Source organism: Passer montanus, unplaced genomic scaffold, assembly GCF_014805655.1.
Source record: "Passer montanus isolate IOZ18808 unplaced genomic scaffold, ASM1480565v1 scaffold1, whole genome shotgun sequence".
Lineage (NCBI taxonomy): Eukaryota > Metazoa > Chordata > Aves > Passeriformes > Passeridae > Passer > Passer montanus.
In genome coordinates this window covers 19,090,643-19,111,830 of record NW_024356504.1, presented here as the reverse complement: position 1 = coordinate 19,111,830, position 21,188 = coordinate 19,090,643, and the positions used below count along the sequence as shown (strand labels likewise).

Here is a 21,188-nt window from a genome sequence, read left to right as displayed (position 1 = left end):
CAGGTCATATAAATAGAGCAAAAAATACAAACAGTTGCACAGAAAGAAACGAGGATGATGTAGCCTTTTGTGTGTAATTCTCATATAAGCTCCTGTACAAATGGAATTTTTTTTGAGGGGTAGAGGCAGAAGAAGAATGAAAGTATCATTTTATCTGACATGCCTGGGGCTTGGAGAGATGAGAATAAATCTCCTTGAAGCTGGATTGTCCACTATATAAGAAAGCTAAATTCATCCCTCATTCCCCATTTTTAATTGTCATTTAGGTCTACAAAGTGTTATAGATTGTCTGATATCCCGGGCAACCAGAATCAATGTTGCAGATCACAAAACTTGAAACACTTACCACAACTTCAGTGGCTAATTCTCTGTCATCCAAGGTAACTGGGATGCCGGGGAGGACAGGAGTACAATGCCAAATCCAGGATAGTACAGTGCCTCCTGTGAGCCATGTGTGCTCACAAAAGCAGGTACAAGCTGTACTAGTCTGAGTGTGACGTTAGAGAATACCCCAATTTCTTGTCCACAGAGCAGCTTGTCCTTTGTTCTTCCTCTGAACCCTTCCCTGGGTGTATTTCCCACCCAGTTTCCCTCTCAGGCTATCCAGCATAATGTAGAATGCTGCTTTCCTTTTCCTTTGCCCCTGCCAGCCTGGCAGAAGCCAGCTCTGCTCTGGAAGGTTGGTGGCTGAGCTGGCACAGTGTGAGCCCAAACCACACTCCATAGAATTATTCATAGTTTCCCTTCAGACAGGTGCTAGTGACATCTCACTCTTGTCTCTCCAACATCCTCCTTCCCGTTCTGGATCATTAAATCCAGAAAGCCCTTGGGATCAAACCAGGGAATCAAGGGATAAGGTGTATTTCTTGTCTGAAGGCAGAGACCTGCTGCTGCAGGTCAGTAACTCCTTTCTCTGATCAGCAGCTTGTCCATTCAGTGATCACCTCCATGGGGTACAGGCTGCACCTCCTCCCTGTCTGTACAGCTGGGAACTCTGTGTTCCAGGGCACAGAATAACAGCATCATTCTCATTTGTTCCTACCTTTATGTCCAAGTGAGCCACTCTGCAGTTGTGGAGGTACTGCAAGGCTTCCATAGTGTCTCTTATATAGAAGGCCACCTTTTCCTCCATAAGCTCATCGTGGTTCATCAGGTAATCTAAGAGACGACCGTCATCCATCCTACAAACAAACCAAACCCTGGGCATGAAACATCACATGGCATCTCTAGGAACACTTAATATCTGAAAACAAAATTGCAACATAAACTTTGTGACCTAAAAAAGGGAGGAAAATAAAATGCAAGATCTGACGAGTATTTAATGATATCTCAAGATACTGCAGGCCATGGAAGTAGTAGAATGATTAATCCTTAATTGTTATCTCTAGACTTTGACAAATTTAGCAACAGTCTTAGAGTAAACTCATTTGCTTAAGGATAGATTCCATAGACAGAGATGATCCCTTTGGAAACAGAACTTCTTAATTATTTGGATCCATCTATTTATAGAGCTGGTTACATAATTGCTGAAAAAAAATAATTGACATTTTCAGCTGGTAGTATTTTCTGTGGGAAAACTAACCCAATAAAAGTTTTCCACCTAGTTTATTTATCTGTACAACCAAACAATGAAATAGTCCAAATATACTTCGTTGGATATACCGTAGCAAAGCATTTTGGAGTTTGGTTGCTGTTTCTTCTTATGGAACAAGCATGGCTGTTTCAGGTCTTTTCACCAAAAAGCATTAGAATGATGAAGGCTTTGATCGAGCTGAAACACTTCTACTCAAATGTAAAAAGTGGACAAAACTGCCCAAGTAGGTCTGATGCTTTTCAGTGGCACAAATTATCCAAGCTTTACCCAAGTAGAAAGCAGTTTTATTTGTCCCTCTTAATCTTACTTCCTGTAAAGAAAAGACAGTGGAAACTGCAGAAAATGGCTATTTCATTTGACATCTCAATCCATAAAATCTTGTCCCTGCTGGACTCAGGGTGATCTTTATTCTTGGCTTTAATAGGGCTGTGATTCCTATCCAGACACTTGAATCCAAGCTCTGCATACTTACAGTTCCAAAACTAGGATGTAAGAAGTAGGAGACTCGTAAGTATCATGGATCGTGATGTACTGAGGATGCTGTAAGTGTTGTAACAAAGCTGCTTCATGTGCTGCCTGCTCTTTCTTTTTCATTTTTTTACTGATGAATTTTACAGCAACATCTTTCCGGGTGGCTTTGTGGACACATTTCTTTACTATGGAGAATCGACCCCTGAAATTATAAAGAAAACAAAATAATGAGGTGGCTTCATGAATAAATCATGCCTAGTTTTTAGCACAATAACAGAGTGTTTTTCAAAGGGTTTTTTTTTGATTCATCACATTAATATTTCACAAGGCATCAGATTTAACAAGTTGTTCATAACCTTTTCCAACAAAGGCCCTCCATCTCTTACCCTGGGTGTAGAGATTCTTTGGGGATTAGAAAACACTGAGAGCAAACAGTGTCACTTTGCTTTGTGCAGCCATACTGATATCCTCTAACAACCTCCCCTGGGTTCAATTTGCTGCCACTTTTACAGGTTCTATCTCCTTTTATTGTAGCTGTGGGTCTACTTTCTCCAGCTGCTTTATTGAAGACACCAAACCTTCTCAAACAACTAAAAGAAAACCCATGTTAAATAATCACTGACCTACCATTTTGTCTCGTTTTTTTCCAGATACGCAGTAAGAAATTAAGAGAAAAGCTATCAGGAAAACATTTAGGAAACTTCTAGAGATGATAGTGCCATTCCTGAAAGTAAATCTACCCAGTGAAACCATGTGCTGAACTTGAGCTCTTAGTAATACTTCCCAGTTTTCTACAGAAGCAGAGGGACTCCTGTCCTTTCAGCCCCAGAATTGTCTCTGACATCTGAACTGAAGAAATAATTGCATTAATCTGAATTATTTGCATGCCCCTTATCTGTTATTTGTGGAGAGCATGAAGGGCTGACAAAATGTGCAGCTCCTATTTAGGCTCTGTTCAACTCACCCTCCCAATCAGCAAAGATAAGTCAGTCACATGCTCAAGTGTTTTGGCAAACTCAGTCTTTGAGATTAAGCTTATCCAGAGCCAGTAAATCGTCATGACTTCAAAACAGGACCTCAAATCAGAGATGACAAAGATACCATCTGCCAGAGATCTGCCTGCCTAATTGCTCACCAGTTTGCCAATCTGCAATTCTCAAATCAGAACTTATCTTGAAAAACTGAATTTAGTCAGTATTTTCATCAGTATCTGGTATGCAATGCTCTTTGAAAGGAGCAGCAGTTTTCAAGATAATTACAAACATAACCAAAACTCCCCACCAAGGAAAAAGCTTCAAGCCATTGTTTGAGTGTTTTATTGCAGAGATAAGCAGGGTTAATATTACCTCCCAATCTCATGCAGCTCTGCATAGGCAAGGTCAAAGTTTTCCTTCCATGAAATAGTGGCACCATCGGCAGCAGAGTCTTTGAGAGAACAAAGAACAGTCAAGAAGGCATAAAGACAGTTTGCTGTGGACTATGAACAGCATATTTGAAAACTATGTGAGACTTTATTATTGAGACAGGAAACATTACCATTAGGAATCCAGTTTCATACTGCTCAGGCACAGGTCCAGTGAGTTGGACCACTAAAGGCAGAGCTCCCCAAGGGAAGGTATGGAAGAGGGGGATACAAAACTGTCCTTGCAGTTTTGGGCTGAAAAGGGCCACAGAGACAGGGGGTAGAGCTATATTGTGTGAGCTCTCGCCCCATCCAGCACCAGCTGTCCAAGCCAGTCACAGACCTAGCTGCACACCAGGGCTGCTAAAACATGGGGAAAAGTGGGCTCTGCTCACAGCACCTGAGAGTGAGCTGTGCCCCAAATTCCTGCAGCACTGAGTGCTTGGGAATTGTCTCCATCACAGCATTCCCATTCCAGCTGCATTGCTAAAGAGGGATATTTAGCAAGTGGAATTGCAGCCCCCAGCTGGGCTGCCCAGCAGAAGCTGCAGCTGTTGCTAACATTGCTGCAAAGGCAGGACAGATACCAGCCAGGACATGGAGCCTGCTGGGCAGAGATAAAGACAATAACTAGTTTTGGGATAGAAAGCAGGGACCTGCTCAGAATCTGCAACAGCCTCTGTGGCAGAGGCAGGCTCTGAGCCTGGATGGAGGTAAAGACACAAAAATCCTTTCTGGGGCCAAGAGATGCTCTGAGCACCTCCCAGGCTTTTTCTTACATCCCTAGTTGGTCCAGCATCCCTGACTTTATGAGGACCCATCGCAACAAGGCACAGAGAGCAGAGGTGGGTTCCCGTGTGTGTCAGTCCCTCCCTGCAGCGCGCACTCACCGTACTCCGGGAGCCTCACGAACTCGGAGGGCTCGCTGGGCAAGCTGATCCCCCAGGGGTTGCTGGCACTCACTCGGAACTGGTACTGGCAGCCTGGGGACAGGTCCTCAATGACCAGGTACGTGTCCAAAGTGGAGGCTACTGACTGCTGCCAGACCTGTGAGCCTGTTGGACAGAGGGAGAGAAGGGGAGCTGAGGGAAGCCGTCCCCGTGTGAGGCTTTCTCTGCCCAGCTAGGCAGTACCCTGGCAGGGTAAAATCTACAGGGTTTTTAAGAGGCAGTGTTACAGCAGATTGTTAAACCAGAAATGGATCACAAGAAGCTATTTTGTGTTGCAGCCACCTTCCCATCTGGCTAAATGAGAAAAGAAGGAAATGCCCCTCAGTTGACTCAGGATAATGATGGAAAAAGCTCAGCCCAGGGACAAGCTGATCTCTCCAGCACTTTGTCAGTGGCTGTGAGCTACGAGTGATGTCTCAGGGCAGTGTGATAAGACAGAAGGGGAGGGCTGTTTTGATGACAGCTCTGTTATGAAAGAAACACTAGCAGAAATACTGCAAAAAACCCCAAAACCACGGGCAAGGGAGATGAAGCTGAGACAGGGCATCAGTGCAATCCAAATGCTTTTGCAGATGAAGACGTGGTGGCTTCAGTGAAAGCTGCAGCTGCAGGAGAAGAATCAGCTTTCTGATGCTTAACACAGTCAGCTTGCAGGTGAGCAGAACTGCAGCAAAGAAATGTGTGACTCTGTCATGTGTTTCTGCTCCTGTCAAACCCAGCCACTGCCTATGCTGTGGCAACCAAAGGACCAGTACATACTAATCTGTTGAGCATCAGAGAACAGAAAAGGACCCCTGGAACACAGAGCCCTGTCACAGATGGAGATTTCTTCAAGAATTTTATCTTTTTTAGTGAGTTCAGGGCATTTTACCCCTACATTATTTAACATGACCCAATTATTTTGTGCGTCCTGTGGACAGATTCTGATTTCCAGGTTTCACAAGGTAATGGCTGGTTTTACAAGAGTCAGTTTTACCTTTGAAGTGGGAGGAATACTGGAAACACTGCTGGGCTTTTTTAATGTTTATTTTGGTCATCGTTCTTAATAAAGGAGCTTTTATTCTTTTACAAAAATTCCAGTCACTGATGACACAGTGAGGGTCAAAATAAAATATTCACTAGGAGAAGGCATTAGTATGATGGAGTGATTAGGTTTGCACACTTACTAAAATAGGGTGGGATTTTTTGAAGGATGAAGGGGGAAAAACAGAGGCCATGTGCCTAAGGCAAGGTTTACTGCCCAGGGACCCTCACACCTTTGCAGGAAGAATGAAAAAAGGGTTATGAATACTTTCAAATGCCCTTTTCAAGAGCATATGCCTGTGCATATTGGGAAGACAGTGCATTTAATAGGTTTTGCATTTCTGGGAAGCACCTACCAGAAAGGATGGTGGTAAAATGCAAATAATAAAAAGATGGATATGTTTTAGCTTAGCACACTTTACTTGTCATAAGTGACCAGAGGAAACAGAAAGATCTGTAATAGATGAAAGTCTGGACTGGATGATAGAAGGGCTTCTTTCTGCCTTAGACTTTGATATCTGTAAGCTACAATTAGTGGCATGCCAGTGGTGACAAGGATGATTTTGGGACCTGTTTTGTCATAAAGGAAGCTTACCTTGTTCTAAGTCTCACAGCCAGCAAGCACAGCTCACACCACTTACCTTCTTCTCTGTACTCCACCGTGTAGCCTGAAATGGTGCAATTGCCTGTGCTGGTTGGGGGTAGCCAGCGCAGGATCACAGAGGTGCAGCTTCTCTCCTGAGCAATGGGGCGGTTTGGGGCAGCTGGCACACCTGGGGAAGAGGAAACAATACCAAATCCAGCATCACATCAATAAGTGCTAGTGCTTTATTCTGAAGATCTGGTGTATTAGGTACACCAGGTCACTACAGGACAGCTGCACCTTGTAGAGGGGCTTAACTAAGCAGCAGGTGAGGAGTCAGCTACCACTGAATGCCCAAAGATGACACAAGCAAGGCATTCAGAATTATTCTGTGTGTAGGGTGTTTTGTGTGCTTGGGAGCAGATTGACAAACGACCAGTAATCTTCTGTGCTTTGCTTAGGGCTCCCTTCAGCACAGGAGTAGTTAGTGCAGCCATTGACTTGCTTGGATAAATTGGGGAAATTTGATCTCTAGGGCGGTTTGTGAGACCAAATAAATCAACTTTTAAATGCTCGTGACATTGCTGCATGTAACTCTCCAGTTAGACGTTCATCTCTGAACCATCCCCTTCAACACAGCTGGCACCTCATCTCCAGTGCTAGCAAATCCTTTCTCAGAGCTGGAGGCAATGCCCATCAACTCTTCATTTCATATTCATTCCAATTAGATGGGTCACTAATTACAGTGCTGAGAATTCAGGCTTGGAGACATGTCTCCAAGTTGAATCCCTGAAGAACAGCTTTATCCAGGCTAAATCTTACTCTCACCTCCTTTGTCCCCTAAAGGGAAGGCAGAAAATTTGCCACTGAATCCCAGTTCCTCCTGCTCCAGGCAGATTCTGAATCCCAGAGCTTCCTGCAGTCAGTTGAGGCATCATTCCCCCGGGGACTCAGCTGCCTGAGGGAGCTGAGCTTCCCCTGGCTGACCTTACTGAGCTCCTGGGAAGCAGCACTAGGTGCAGGATGCAGGAGCTGAACCTGTGCCAGTGCATTTTCATTTCCCAAATGTGATGTTTATGGTCAGATGACTTAATCAGCACAAGGAGTATGCAAAGCCTTCAGCCATCAGTGGGAGTTGTGGCTGAGGAATGGTTGTACATCTTTAACATCTCAATTCACCTGGCACAGCTCCACATCTGGCTGCCTCTGCATGGGCTATTCCTGTGTGCCCCCAGTCCTCAAGGGACCACAGAGAGGAAAAATCCCGTGTGTTAAGGTCAGATCTGCTACCTTGGACTTTGATAGTTGCAGAGGTCGATGCGGTTCCGTGTTCATTGGTTGCCACACAGGTGTAGATGCCACTGTCCTGAGGCATCAGGTTGCAGATCTTCAAGGTGAGCTCTCCCGAGTCACTATGGATGCAGGAAGCCCAAGTTATAAAACACTGCTTCACTTGCTAATGTTTTTTATATAGTTCTTGTCCTGCCTCATTGTAAACAGACGTGCACACAAGTCCCGTTAACGCATTTGAAGGAATATCCCTCCGGCAATTTGATGTCCAAGTACAACCCCTTCATATGTCAGGATCTGGCTGTTAACGAAACCTTTGAGCAAACCTTTGGTCCAAATTGCCTATCAAGGAAATTCTCATGTCTGTTGTGGTCTAGGAAGAGATGTGAAGGATCACTCAAGCAGCAAGAAGTCCAGGAGATAAACACTGCCTGTGCCTGTCCAGAGCTGGATGCTTAGACTTCATATATCTGGAAAGATTTACCCATGCAGATCTTTCCTGTCATGGGAGATGGTAAGCTGCTGTGCCTCTGCAGTGAAGTCCAACACACACCAGACAAACTGGGCTTCCCATGGATGCAGGAAGCAGTCACACAGCACAGGATGACATTTCCAAGGAGCTTCAGGCCCCTGGAGCATGTGCCATTGATCTGACGCTGCTGCCAGGGCCCCAGTTGGAAGACTGGACATCTCTTAGCAGCCAGGGATAAAGAGCACAGCACCGACTTCATGAGACACACTGAGAAAATAAACAGCTCTGTGCAGTCTCATGAATTTACAGCAGGTCTGTTCATAGTCACTGCTGTTTGCACACTTCAGTCTCCAATATGCAATTTGAGGGAGCTGGCCTGAATTAAAAGATTTTGCTTGTGTAACTGTTTTAGCTGTACTGGAGACCCAGCTTAGAGCCAACAATAAGTTCCCTTGATGGCAAAACTAGGCTAGTTTTTGAATGCTTAATCTGTCGGGTACTGCAGAAGGACGTGGTTGCTGGGATAACTGTCTGGACTCTGCAGCTTTTGCTGGTCTGACTGTGCTGGTTTAACACAGGACAGAAATATCCCCTCTCCCTGAAATCCATGCACTCGTGCCAGCAAGATTTGTAAGAGCCACTGATCCACTGGGGCTCTGCTTGGCAGGCAGTGTCTTCACTGGAGAGATTATTTGAGTAACAAGACAATACAAGTGCTGATAGTGCACAGGGAGCCAACAGGAAGAGGACTGTGATGAAAACCAGAACCCTGTATGGAAATATCCCCCCATCCCAAGTCCAGACAGAGCCTGAAGATAAGACACTAGGAGATCTACTGAGGAATAGCTAAAGACAATTTTGGATGCTCTGGGGCAGCTGCACAAGCCAATAGTCTCCAAACAAAGCTCTTGATCAGATGTAAGGGGTTTTTTTATTGAACATGTAAAATCCCTTCTCTCTTACTGTTCTTTTTTCACTTTCAGTGACTTTGTACTCCCTGGATTCATTTCAGCTTGTGCCAGAAGTGCTGAAAAGTTGAAATGAAAGATTGCCTCCTGGAGATTTCCACTGCAGTTTGCCCCAAATTTCTTATATAAGCTGCAGATGAGCATCCAGCAGCAGGCTGTTACCTGACCTGAATTCAACTCCAGATCTTTCTGAATCTTCCCAGTGCTTGTTGTAAAGATAGTTTTCCTCTCTGCTAGCCAAGCCAGGAACATTATGACAAGCATCTTTCTGTCCAAGCACAGCCAGATGTAGCCTTCCCAGAGCACATCTGGGCTTTTTTAGGAACAGCTGAGGAAAGGCTCAGGAAAACTGCAACCCCACCACTGCCAATAATATGAGAAAATTCCCAGTGATAGGGGTATGGCAAGCGGGTGAGTGCTTGCTTTTCCGGACTCCTAAATGAGATCAAGGCATCAAGCTCAAGCAGAGGAGCCCCAGCAGAGATAACACTAGCCAAACTAATGGGTTGTCAACATTCTGGCTGCTGGCTTGCAGCTGGCTCAGGAAGTCAATGCGAGCAAGCCCAGGTCTGCCAGCAGCCCTTTGTGGCTATACCTTACATCAGCCTGAAAAACAAATACAGCTACCCCAGCCCTAAAGTCTGACCCTTTCCAGCTAATGGTTGCCACACTGATGTGCTGACATGCCATGCCACACTTAATTAACTGCACCCTAATGAGCCTTGTAGCCAGGCTGGTGCCATATTTGAGGGTAACACGACCATCAGAACCAGCTATGTTGGGATCCACAGGCAGGACCTTACCAGGATGACACCGTGTAAGTGGCCGTGCTGTTGTCATTGTCTAGAATGTTTTGGTCTGGTCCTTTCCAGGTTATAGTTGGTTTGGGTCGCCCACAGACTTTGCACTGCAGCATCACTGTGTCCCCAAGCAGGCAGGTGATGTCCACTAGTGGCACAAGAAACTCTGGAGCCACTGTAAAAAAACCATGGGGACACACACACACACACACCTCTTTTAGTCTTCAGGTGAGGATGTCAAGAGTCATACAAGGCTAGAGAATACATTACAGGATGAACTATGGGATCTGGGTTCCAATCAGGTGGGAGTCCTGGGATTATGTCCTTGAAACTGCCCTCCAGTCAAAGCCAGCTGTCTACAGCTCAGAGAAGGAGGTAGAGGGGTGCGTCCATCCCCCAGCCCTGTGCTCTGGCAGGTGGATGAGATTTTGAGAGGGCAGGTTTGGGGGGTTCAGCCTGGCCTGTGGCCCCAGACTATGTGAGCCCAGCAGCCAGCAGGAAGCCTCCTTAGCCTGGGGACTGAGCAGCAGAGAGCTGCCTTTGCTGCAAATGCTGCTAGGTGCAGAGCATGCTGTGGCACCAGAGTAAATCACGACTGCAGCACAGCTGTCCTTAACTCACCTTCTTGGATGAAATTGGGGTTGATTATCTGAAAAATACAAAGAGATACAAGCATTTATTTCCTAGACAGTGACAAAGAGGCATCTGTTTTCACAAGGTACCATGGTGACTCTGAGCAGAACTCAGAAGTGCTGCAGAGGTAACAAGCACCTTCTAACAACCAGCAGGTGCAGCGAGCTCTAGTGGTAACACGTGGGAAAGTAAATGAAAGCTATGGCTTCTTGAACCCTGAAAAAACATCAAAGGTAACAGGCACAGCACCAAGGCTGAGGAGGTGGATGTGTTTCCTCTTTGCCTATGTGATAATGATGAAGCCATTAACTCTTCCCAGAGGTGGTTTGTGCATCCCCTGTGCCTGGCTCCACACCTGTGTCACACAGCACCTGCAGTCACCACACACCTGGGGCATGTCACCAGCACTCTGGCCACTAACCAGGTCTGAGGAAATGTCTTTTAACTTGTGCTCAGCTTCAGGAGAAAAAAGGTAAAGCACTAACCATAAATACTTCATTTTGCCCAATATCGAGGATCAGTCCTGCAACAATTCTTGGTCTATTAACATGAGTGAAAATTCACTAATTTCATTGGACTGCTGGAAACTTTCCAGCTTGAAACTAGGTTTGGATAGCTAGGAGTTATTTTATCTAGCTAGTTAATTAACCAAGTTAGCAAAGACTTGAAAAGCTATTGTTACTCTGTGGTCTCTATGTGTCAATACAACTTGGGAAGCAAAGGTGGAAAAAGCAAAGACAACACCACTGGGTTCTTACAGAATCAATCCTAACTACATTGTGGTGTACAATAGTAGAGTGGTTTTAGCCTTATTAACTGTTTTAATAATCTCATAAGGCCTTGGTATTCAAATTCAATCTAATAATTTCATGTTCCAGCCATTTCATGTTCAATCATAAACACCAATGTGGTTTATCTCACCTTAAATATTTCTGTTGCTATTTATTTTAGAGCTATTTTGGAAGATGCCAATGAAGCAGTGACCTAATTCATGGCCTGCCAAAGCTGATAGGAGGTTTTTGCAGAGGCTCAGAAACCAGGCCACAAAACAGAAGCAATAACCCTTCAAAATAAAGTAGATACATCTTCAAGATTTATATTTACATTTTGGCTTTATAAATAGTTTTCCAAGGTCGATGGCTCAGGGTGCCATTCAAGGAGGCATTTGGGCATGTTCAGGTTCATTTTGGTTTCACAGCCTTTCTTTGCAGCCCCAGGCAAAGCTCTGGTACCAGCACTGAGACCTCAGGGTCTGCTTTCCCCTAGCACCACCAGAAAGCCCAAATGAACCAGGCATAACATGGAAAGCACAAAGTCCCTCTGAGGAGTGCAGCTGGGCCCTGCCACGAGCACATGGATCTGACAGCCCAGGGGTGGGGAGCAGCTCCAGGACCCACACACAGCCCCTGGACACAGGAAGAAATTGTGGCACAATGGATGGAAAACATCCTCTGTCCTGTCTGTGCATGTGAACAAAAGAGAGATGGATCTTTGTGATTAAGTTGTATCTCTCACACAACACAGCAAAGGAAGAAAAAGCTGTTTTGTGGATAACCATTGCTTGCCACTTTCACTCACACACACCATCTACTTTTCAGCTGAGTAACCCCAGGCATCAGCTCATTTGCACATACATCTTCATTTTTGTGGTGTTTGGCTTAACTGAAATATCCATTCTCCAAAGCTCTCCCCTTCCTTCCCTGCAGCATCCACTAAATTCCCTTATTATTCACTGATCTCCATCCCTGTAGGATTAGAGATCAGGAGAAAGAAACGCTAGTTAACACTTTATATTAATTTTATTACTCTAAAGGATTCATTAGAAGATGCAACTACAGTGATGAATGCAATAGATATCCCTATAAACAAATAATTCTACATTTCTAGTGACTTCCAAGGTACAATAATTTATAATAATTGCCTTACCAATTTTTTTTTTCATTGCCTCACCATGGGAATAGCAGAAAGAAAATTATCTCTGCAACATACTATTGGAAGAGTCTGTGGGTAAAATTTACATTTTTTTTCCCCCAAAACTTCATCTGTTAATTAATCAAGTGGTACCTAACAACACCCCCCAGCCACAGCACAGCTGTAGCCCGCTGTAAGCTTAAATAAAAAATAAAAGTCTGTCTGCATGAGAACATTTAAGTGATTTAATACAGCACCTAATCAGGGAATGGGTTTTCTTCTGCTTTGAAGGAGGACATCAAATGATGAGGTGAGAAGGGCAGAAAGGGGAAAGCAAAGGCTCACAGCCAGATCTACATCCAGGGGTGGTTTGGTGGTTCACACATCTGCTCCCAGGCCCTGGGGTTCTGCTGCCTCTGCCTGCAGGTTCCTGGGCTGTGCCTGCATGGCAGGAGGGGGCAGCCTCCTCAGAGTCCTTCTAGATTAAGTGCAAGACCTTTGTAGACAATTTCTTCATTTTCCAGATAGGTTTGTAATCCCTGGGGATGGAGAAGGGCTTCATTTTCCAGATAGGTTTGTAATCCCTCCCTTCTCCACCCTTCCAAAGGGTAATCCCTCCACCCTTTGGGGATGGAGAAGGAGAGCTCCAGAGCGTGTCCTTGCTGCTCTCAGAGGATGGGAGCTCATGTGCTGCTTCTCCTCACAGCCTCCTCTGGTGCCAGGGCTGGATCCCCTCATGGGCACACTTGCCCCCTCATTCTGCAGCAGTTTGAATGAGGATCTCCCAGCCCAGCCCTCAGCTGAGCACCTGTGGCCACAGTGGCCGTGAGCAGGGGAAGGTGGCCCAGCGCCTCATGCTGACAAGGGCAAACTGAAGAAATCCCAGCACAAACCTCCTGCACCAGGGTGGCTGCCAGTCTGGCTGTGAGAGGAAAAACTCATGGGGATGGAACTACCCAACACAAGAACTTCTCACTCCATCTTCAGGGTCAGTCCACTGACATGCAAACACAAACCCTATGGGGATCAAACTCAGTCTGCACTGCATGTGAGAAACACAGATGTGCACTTTTTCCTTGAAACATAATTTTAATTGAGAGGAGGTAGATTTTTTTTTTAATTGGATGGAATACCCGTTGCATGGCCCAGAGCAAGTTAAAATTTCTCCCCACTGTGGCCAGGAGAGTTTGTTTCCCATACAGTGACTGCTGAAAATGGAAATCCTATGGAAGGTAACAAAAGGCAGAACATGAAATGGCCTCTGCTCAAGTAATGTGAGGTCTAACACTGACCAGGCAAAGCCAGGCAGCTGGAAGGAGGGGGGTGAGATAAAGGAATGGGAGGACAGGTCAGGGCTATTCAATAAAAAGCCAGAAATAGATCTTGCTTCTCCCTCTTCCAGCCTGTGCTGTTTCAGGGCTCAGACCAAGAAAGGCACATAAGGCACATACTTGAATGCCTTTGGGTACCTGCAGGGATCTAAGTCACTCACATCTAGGTCTATTAAGTGTAACTTAACAGTCAAGCTTTAGAAAAGTAGCAGGGGTGCTTCTCCAGAAACTCAGTATTTTGCAGTATTTTTCCTGGTCTATTAAGCTTATGTTATAAGGATAGAAAGGCATCTGCATCAGTAGCTGCAAAGCCCATTTGCAAAGTGACTCTAACTGCCCTAATTCTTAGCACAATCTTATCTTTCACTTGTGCACACATGCTTTATCTGGTGGGGAGGGAGAAGCCATCCTGCCACGCCAGTGGCAGTCCCAAAACGCTCTGCAAACACAGCTTGGCTGCCTGAGAGGGTTCTCACCTTGGCCAGGGTTTGTTTCTCCAGTGCAGGGGGGGCCTTGCCATGCCTACCCCACTTCCTTGGAGAGATTACACCCAGCCCAGACACACCCGTGCACAGAATGGCCCAGCAGATGCCCAGATTTTTCCAGTGCCAGGTTTCAATCCCATTATAAGGGAACATATCAAAACCAGGAGTGAGAATATTCCTTTTCCCCCAAAGCATAAGAATCCTAGTCTTGCAAACCAAGCCCTCTGTAACAAGGTCGGTGCTTCACCTAAACACCAGAGGGCATGTTCACTCCAAGACAAGCAGCTGAGCATTTCCTGAACCATTTCATGGCACCTCTTGGTCACTGAGTTAAAATACAATACTGACACATTTGCTCATACTGGTAGCAGAGTGAGCAGCATGTTCCTTGCTACCTCACTCAAAACCAAAAATTATGATTCTCTGAAAAAAATGAAATTAATTAGAGAGAAATTAGGTGAACTCTAATCTTTAGGAAAATACCTACCACCCATCTCTGGCTAGGTCAACTTTACTTTGAGACCTTCAGGGTGACAGGCTCACAGTGTCACCAGCCTCCCCTCCACCGAAAAAAAGAAACAAATTAACTAGAGAAATTTCCTGATAAAATGAGCAGATAATGATCCCACCACAGATGGATCGAGGCTACCAAAAGGAAAAATTAAAATGGCATCTAATGAAGCATCCCATGACATCAGCCTTTTGTCAGGGATGGGGGATCCCCTCTGGCACCAGCGTGGATGGGCTCAGCTACCTTTGGGACTAATGGGAAAGGCACAAGGGATGCTGTACTGCATCTGTGCAGAGCAGAAGCCCTCTTGCCTTGTGTTCTTGCTGCCTGGCCCTAATGGCTGGTGGCTTCCATGGCTGAACCTGTGGGATGTCCCTGGCACTGTGTTGTAGCACCTTACACCTTCCTGAAGATTAAGTAGGTCACTTCTTGCTTTTCCAAAGGCTAATCCTCCATGTCTGTGCTGCTGGCTCAGGCGATGTCACACCTGATGAGCCACCTTCCTGGTCTGTCTCAGCAGCCTCTGGCCTCTCAGGGCAGCAGGACAGAGGTGTTGTCCATGGAGGAGACTCCAGGGAAACCCAGGGAAATTCCCAGGATTGTACTCATTCATGCTGTGGTAACAGGCCAGGAAAGGCTTTCTTACAGTATTGTAGGAAGATTTTGCCAAGAGAGTGTTAGATCTACTCTGAAAGTGGACAACCTTAGGCAGGGGGTGAAGGCATAAAGCACTTGGGAATTCTTGGCCTGAGCTGAGTGGTGTTTTGGAGCCAGTGCTGTATCCACCAAACCATTACTTATTCAAGCACGTGGACTGTGGGGGAGCTAACACAATATTTCTTCCACAGTGTATGTTTCGTAGTGCTTATCTCGGTCTAAGTGTCTCTGAGTAGTTCTTGACATGCTAAAATGTCACAACTGAAAAAACCAGATTAGGAAGGCCAATGTACGTACCTTGGCAGCAGCTCAGCTCACTAATCTAATGATGGAACTTCCAGTGACTTGGCCTGGGCTTCATCTCTGCTTTGCACAGCAGAGACACTGGAACAGACACCAGAGCTCAGTGACAGACGTGTGTCACCAACAGCACTTGTAACACTGCAGCTGGAGTTGTGCAGAACATCTGGAGCCATGTCAGAACCCTGCACCTGAGGTCCACCCCAAAGCTGGGAGGAGCTGCTGCTGGACTTAGTGAGGTTTAGATCAGTCAGATCTGACTGCTGGAAGAACATTCCCGTAGACAAGAGAGGTATCCTGATGGCATCTGCACAGCTGCCTTGTGAAGCCTTCAGCAATACTGCAACCCCATGAGATGTTACAACACAGAATTGTAGGACAATTAGTTGTGTCATTGTCCAGGACCCCAGACTTGGGTGTGGATACTGATTCACAAGGGCTTACCTCTTCCCAGAAGAGGAGTTGCCTGTCCCTGTGCAGTTAACTACAGACATGTGGAAAGAGTCTCTGATCATCCTTAAGTGCAGGTTACTCCTGTCACTCACGTGGCCCTTAAGTGCCTGCTCCTACACTCACATACTTAATGGGTGACTTTGTGCCTTCTGCTTTATGAAACTACAGCACAAAGCAGAAAACTAGGAGGGGGAAAAATCAAATTTCATTTCCATTTTTATGCACATTCAATTACATATTAATAAAGAAAGAGGGAAAAAACAAGTCACCAAGAGATGCCAGTAGTGGAAACCCAGTAGTGGAATTTTAGCTCTTTTAAACAGTGACCCAGAATTTGTTTCCTGCTCTCATAATATATGTTTTCCACATTTCTTTCTGTCTTTGTGTTCCCTTGAAACAAAGGCAAAGTACTTCCAGAAACCTGGAATCTACTGAATGGAATCCACTGTGGTATTTCACAAGTAGCAAACAAAGCCAGACCTGAAAGGCCACAGTAGCTGTGGGACTTCATGTGTACTCTGACCAGCTCACTAACTTATTGTGCAGGAAGTAGGGTGGAGATAAATTGCACCCACATTTCCAAGTAATTAATATGTCTGCTGTGCATTTAGAGACTGCTCTGTCTGTTGCAGCACTGGGTGCACGTTCTCATGCACGATGGGAAGAAGAGGGATGTCAGGGGTGACAGTCCCATACGGGAAGCCAGGTGACTGGCCCTGTTGTTACCAGGCTGCAGTGATGACTCCACCTTAATGACACAGGAACAGCACCTCTGAGTGCTGCTGGCCAGGACACAGCTCTTCTGTCACCACTCCCAGCATCTATAAAACCCCTCACGAGCCTGGCCAGCTGTGAGGACAAGGTGTTCCCCCTCCTTGGGCTGTCATGTTGTCTCCAGCTGCCCTGGGAACTCACCAGTGGACATTCCACACAGAGCAGGGAAAGCAAAACCAGGTGAGATGCTGATGTTCACTGCACACACAGGTTGGGCTGGAGGGGTAGCACAGCTGTCTAAGTTATCTGAGCCCAGCACACGAGGCCTAGAAGATTGATGAAGCCCTGAATCAAGCTCTGGTGTTGGAATTAGCTTGTTTCCTCTCTGATTTAATGAGAAAAGGCTTTGGCCTCCTGGGCTGTAATGTGGCCCATTTATTTTAACATGTTTGGAAAGGAGAATCAAAACACTCATAATGAAGAAAAAGGAAGAGCAGTCGTGGCTTCCAGTAGGTGAATACCTGAGACCTTTACAGACCAGACTTCCCCCTGGCCTTTCTAGGGCTCCACCAGCATTTTATGAGCCTGCCCCATCTGCTCCCTCCAGATGACTTTATTTAGTTTATACTGGGTATCAGCAATCCCTTCCCCCCAGTATTTCTTAGCCAGACCAGTGAGATGACCACACTCAATCCTGGCTGCAGATGTACTAAAACCATCACAAAGCAAAGGCCGTGCTGCTCCTTGCAGGGCAGTGTGACCTCAATAAGTCACCCCACAATTGTTCTCTTATTTTCTCTTTCTCTGCTGTTTTAAATATTTGCTTGGCCACAGAGAGTTTTGCCAGAAGCAAACTTGAGCTTTCCAAGCCATGAAGAATACTGTGGCTTCTGGGGACTGCAGTGCAGTGGCAATGTCACCTCCAGTAAGTGACCTGGGAGATGCAGGATGGGGCTTTCTGAGTGTAAATAGTCACACAAAAGGCACACAACTGTGTGCCTCCAATAGCAGATTGATACCATAGCTGAGACTTCACATTGGTGTCTTCTGGTTTAAATAGAAAGGCTTTTTTTCTCCTGAACTTCAGAACAGTAGACTGTACCATGGTAAAAACCCAAATCAAGTCATCAGAAAGACTAGAAATGCTGACAAGGCAAGGATTCAGACACCTCCCACTGGAAATTCTAAACCATCTGGTTTTCCTCCTGTTGAACAAAGTAAAACCACAGAAATCCTCTGCAAAAGAACAGTGATTTTCACCCAGCTCTGCACAATCACCCTTGTCTCAGCCACCTGTTGGTCCACAGGACAATTTTCAGTGAATGAAAATTACACAGCCATCTGTGTAATAATGGGCACTGCCTTATAACAAATACATACACCTCCAGATATTACCTGTGACTGGCAAAACACTCTTTGAAAATGCAAACACACTCCTGAGAATAATGCAGCTTTAAAGGTGAGGACCATTCAATCTCCAGGATGTCAGCTGGGTCAAAAGCTTTCCTTTTGTACACATCCCAACACAATTAAAATAAAAGCAAGCTTTCTTAAATAAAAGCAGGTTAATTGCCTAGGTGGTGCACCTCAATACACTTCTCCCTCTTTTTATTTTCCCTTCAGGAGGAAGATCAGCTTTCTTTTGCAGGATGTTTACAGTGCAGCCTGGCTGACAACATCCGGGAGATCTGCTAGGACACAAATATCTCTGTTCTCCAGTGACCTGTCCTGTCATCACCACAAAATCACCATCTCTCTGAACCATGTCCTTGCCTGTTTCAACAGGAATCTCTTTCAGCCTTGGAAAAATGTAAAGAAATGCTTTGTGTGGTCACTATAAACAGAAGGAAAAAAAAAAAAAGATCCTGCTAGATGTTAATTGAGGAGAATCAGACACATAGCTCTGCATGATTTTCAGCTCTCTTAGGCTCTCTCAACAAGGCACTCCACTAGAACTGGTGGTTTCACAATGGAAAAACAGGGGCATAATGTAGCATAAATTGGGTCCATCAATCTGCATCAGCCTTCCCTGAGACACAGGTACATTCACACAACTGGTTTTACCACTCTCCTTCAGTACCTTGACAGAAATGCAATTCCCACTCTGCTAAGAGAAAAGGGAAATGTTGTATTTTCTGATTTTCTAGCCAAAGTACTGGTTGTGCTACAACAATATTTGGCCTGACTGGCAGCTCAAGTGTATATTGCCAGGGCAAAGGGTGTTTTTAATATAGAAAACTGCTACATTTATCAGCAGCTGACACACTTGCATTATTGTTGGATTGAGGTCTCAAATGGGAAGCTGAGACTGAGGGTGGCTATGAGAGCCTCCAGCACAGTAGGAGATTGTTACTGAGCTCCCTCCACTGCTCCCACTACAAAAGAAGGCCAAACTCCAGTTCAAGGCTTGGCAAAACCAGAATTGACACTTTTTGTGATTCACACTAAATTGGCACACACATCTGCAAGCAATACAGACCCACCAACTCCCCTTGCAGCAAAGGCATTTCAAAACAGACACATGTTTTTGGGAAAAAATAATCACAAGGATGATTGTCTCTACCTCCATACTAGTATTGGGGTCAAGGTCATCACACTCTGATTCCTCTGAGCTGTTTGTCTCCTTGTTTGGCAGCATGAAGAGGAAGAAAGAGAACAAGAGATTAGAAAAGAGATTGGTTAGTCAGGGTAGAGCAGCACAGTTGTGAGCAGCATGGAAATGGGTAACGGTAGGGAAAATGCTCCTGAAACACAAACAAAAAACAACCTGACAACAAAACAAGGGGAGCAAAGGCAAAGACATGCTTTTGCCAGAGAAGCAGCAGTGATTCTGCAATTCATTCAGGTGGTGAAAACAAGGAGGAAGCAAGAGGAGGAGGAGATGTGCCACCATGCTGGAGCAGCCGCTTCCCTCGGACCCAGTCCTTGCTCATCCGGAGGGTGCCAGGGCGCCCGGGATGCAGAGTCAGGGCTCCTCCCTTTGCACATGCCAGGGCTACTGCACCAGGCTTGTAAGACAGAAAGCCTCTGCAAAGGAAAACACTTCATCATGGACTCTCCTGGAGAGGGGTGGATCCAAAGGACATGCTCAAGTGCTTTCCTGCATCAAGGCTGGGCTTTGGTTGTGTCAAAATCACAACAAGTGTTTGCTTGCCTCTGCTGGGAGGGAAAGCCCCAGACCAGTCCTGAGCAGGCCTCATGGTCGGTTTATAGGGGAGGATCCTCTGAGTTGGAGCACAGTAGTCAGGCACCCAGAGCAGAAGATGGAGCTTAACCCCACTGTTCTCAAACTTTTCCATACTGGGAGATCTCAGAGAAAGAGAGAGAGACGCAGACACACAGACACACACACACACAGACACACACACGAGACCTTCTCCTGGCAAGACAGAGTCAGCATCTCTGCCCTGTCTGATAACATGGAAAGAAAAAGGTCATTGAGACCATCTTTCTAGACCAAAAACCTTAAGAATCCCCAGGCTGAGAACCCTTTATCTTAACATCTGGTGAAATATTGACCTAAACAAAACTCATCCGCAAGGCCATGGTTCACCCAGTGGCTTTCTCACTGCTGCAGCTGCTCTGATGAAGCAGATCAGAGGTCAGTAAATCAGTAGTGTTCCAATTTTAAGTTATTTAACCATGTATATAGTTGGGTTTCTTAATAAGGATTACTTACTTGCATGTGGGATGCCAGGAAAAAGAAAACAAAAAACAAAGACTGCATTTTATCTTGCATGCAAAAATCCTGCTAAAATGGATACTACAAAAAAGGACCAAAAAAAAAAAAGATAACTGAAGTTGAAAAAAAAAAACCAAAAAAAAAAAAAAGAGAACTGAAGTTGAAAAAAAAACCAAAAAACCAAACCAAAACAACAAAAAAACCAAAACCAAACTCAAAATTGCCGCCCCCTCCCTCTCTCAGGAGAGGATGCTACAGGGGGTGGAAAGGATGGGAAGCAGGAGAGCAGCACAGAGCTTTCAGATGGCCTTACTCACTTTAACAGAGACTTTGTTCCCCAGAATATCCTTGGATTTACGTGGCCCATTGGCTTCATTTTTGCCACTGCTCTCCTTTTCCGCCCGCTTTCTCATGCGCAGGGTATGCCATGAACATGACTTCCTGTTGTACCAAAAAACGCAGCAATCAAATGGCAAATCAGAGCAGGAAGAAAGGTTTTGGAAAGGAACCAGCATCCACATTTGCAATTACTGCAATTCCCTAGAAGGTGAAAGCCACCGGCAGGCAATATGCCTGTCTCAATCTCAGCAATGAGAGCTGAAGTTAAAAACCAAACCAAAGAGTTCTGCAAAGCAGATGTTGTGCCACACTTGCTGTTTAAATGCATGGAGCAGGAAAAAAATGTCCATGATGGAAGCACAGGCAAATCAAAGTTGGTCATCTGGTTTCAGGGACTTTGTCTTGCATTGCCACAAATACAAATTTATTTTAATTTTGCTACATTTTAAAGACCAACCTGGTCCTTAGTCTCATTGGTTGAAAGTAGTGTAACAAATATAAATATGTAAGAATGGTCCTAATAGATTACTCAGTATATCAAACTTAAAAAAAAAAAGAAATTCAAGTTGTTGTTCACTACATGTTGCTCAGAACACAAACAGCTCAATAAATAGGAGCT

The 21,188-nt window shown here is 45.3% G+C and overlaps 1 protein-coding gene across 1 annotated transcript in view; it reads right to left on the bottom strand.

Moving 5' to 3' along the window:
• The window catches only part of KALRN (kalirin RhoGEF kinase), a 474,406-nt gene that overhangs the window by 6,669 nt on the left and 446,549 nt on the right, over positions 1-21,188 (bottom strand). Inside the window, exons 49-58 of the mRNA XM_039698296.1 lie at positions 20,548-20,671; positions 19,112-19,171; positions 10,175-10,202; positions 9,557-9,728; positions 7,314-7,435; positions 6,082-6,213; positions 4,358-4,522; positions 3,412-3,490; positions 2,067-2,267; positions 1,043-1,181 (exon numbers count right to left, since the gene is read on the bottom strand). Coding sequence (XP_039554230.1) covers positions 1,043-1,181; positions 2,067-2,267; positions 3,412-3,490; positions 4,358-4,522; positions 6,082-6,213; positions 7,314-7,435; positions 9,557-9,728; positions 10,175-10,202; positions 19,112-19,171; positions 20,548-20,671 — 1,222 coding nt within the window. The remainder of the gene's footprint in view (positions 1-1,042; positions 1,182-2,066; positions 2,268-3,411; positions 3,491-4,357; positions 4,523-6,081; positions 6,214-7,313; positions 7,436-9,556; positions 9,729-10,174; positions 10,203-19,111; positions 19,172-20,547; positions 20,672-21,188) is intronic.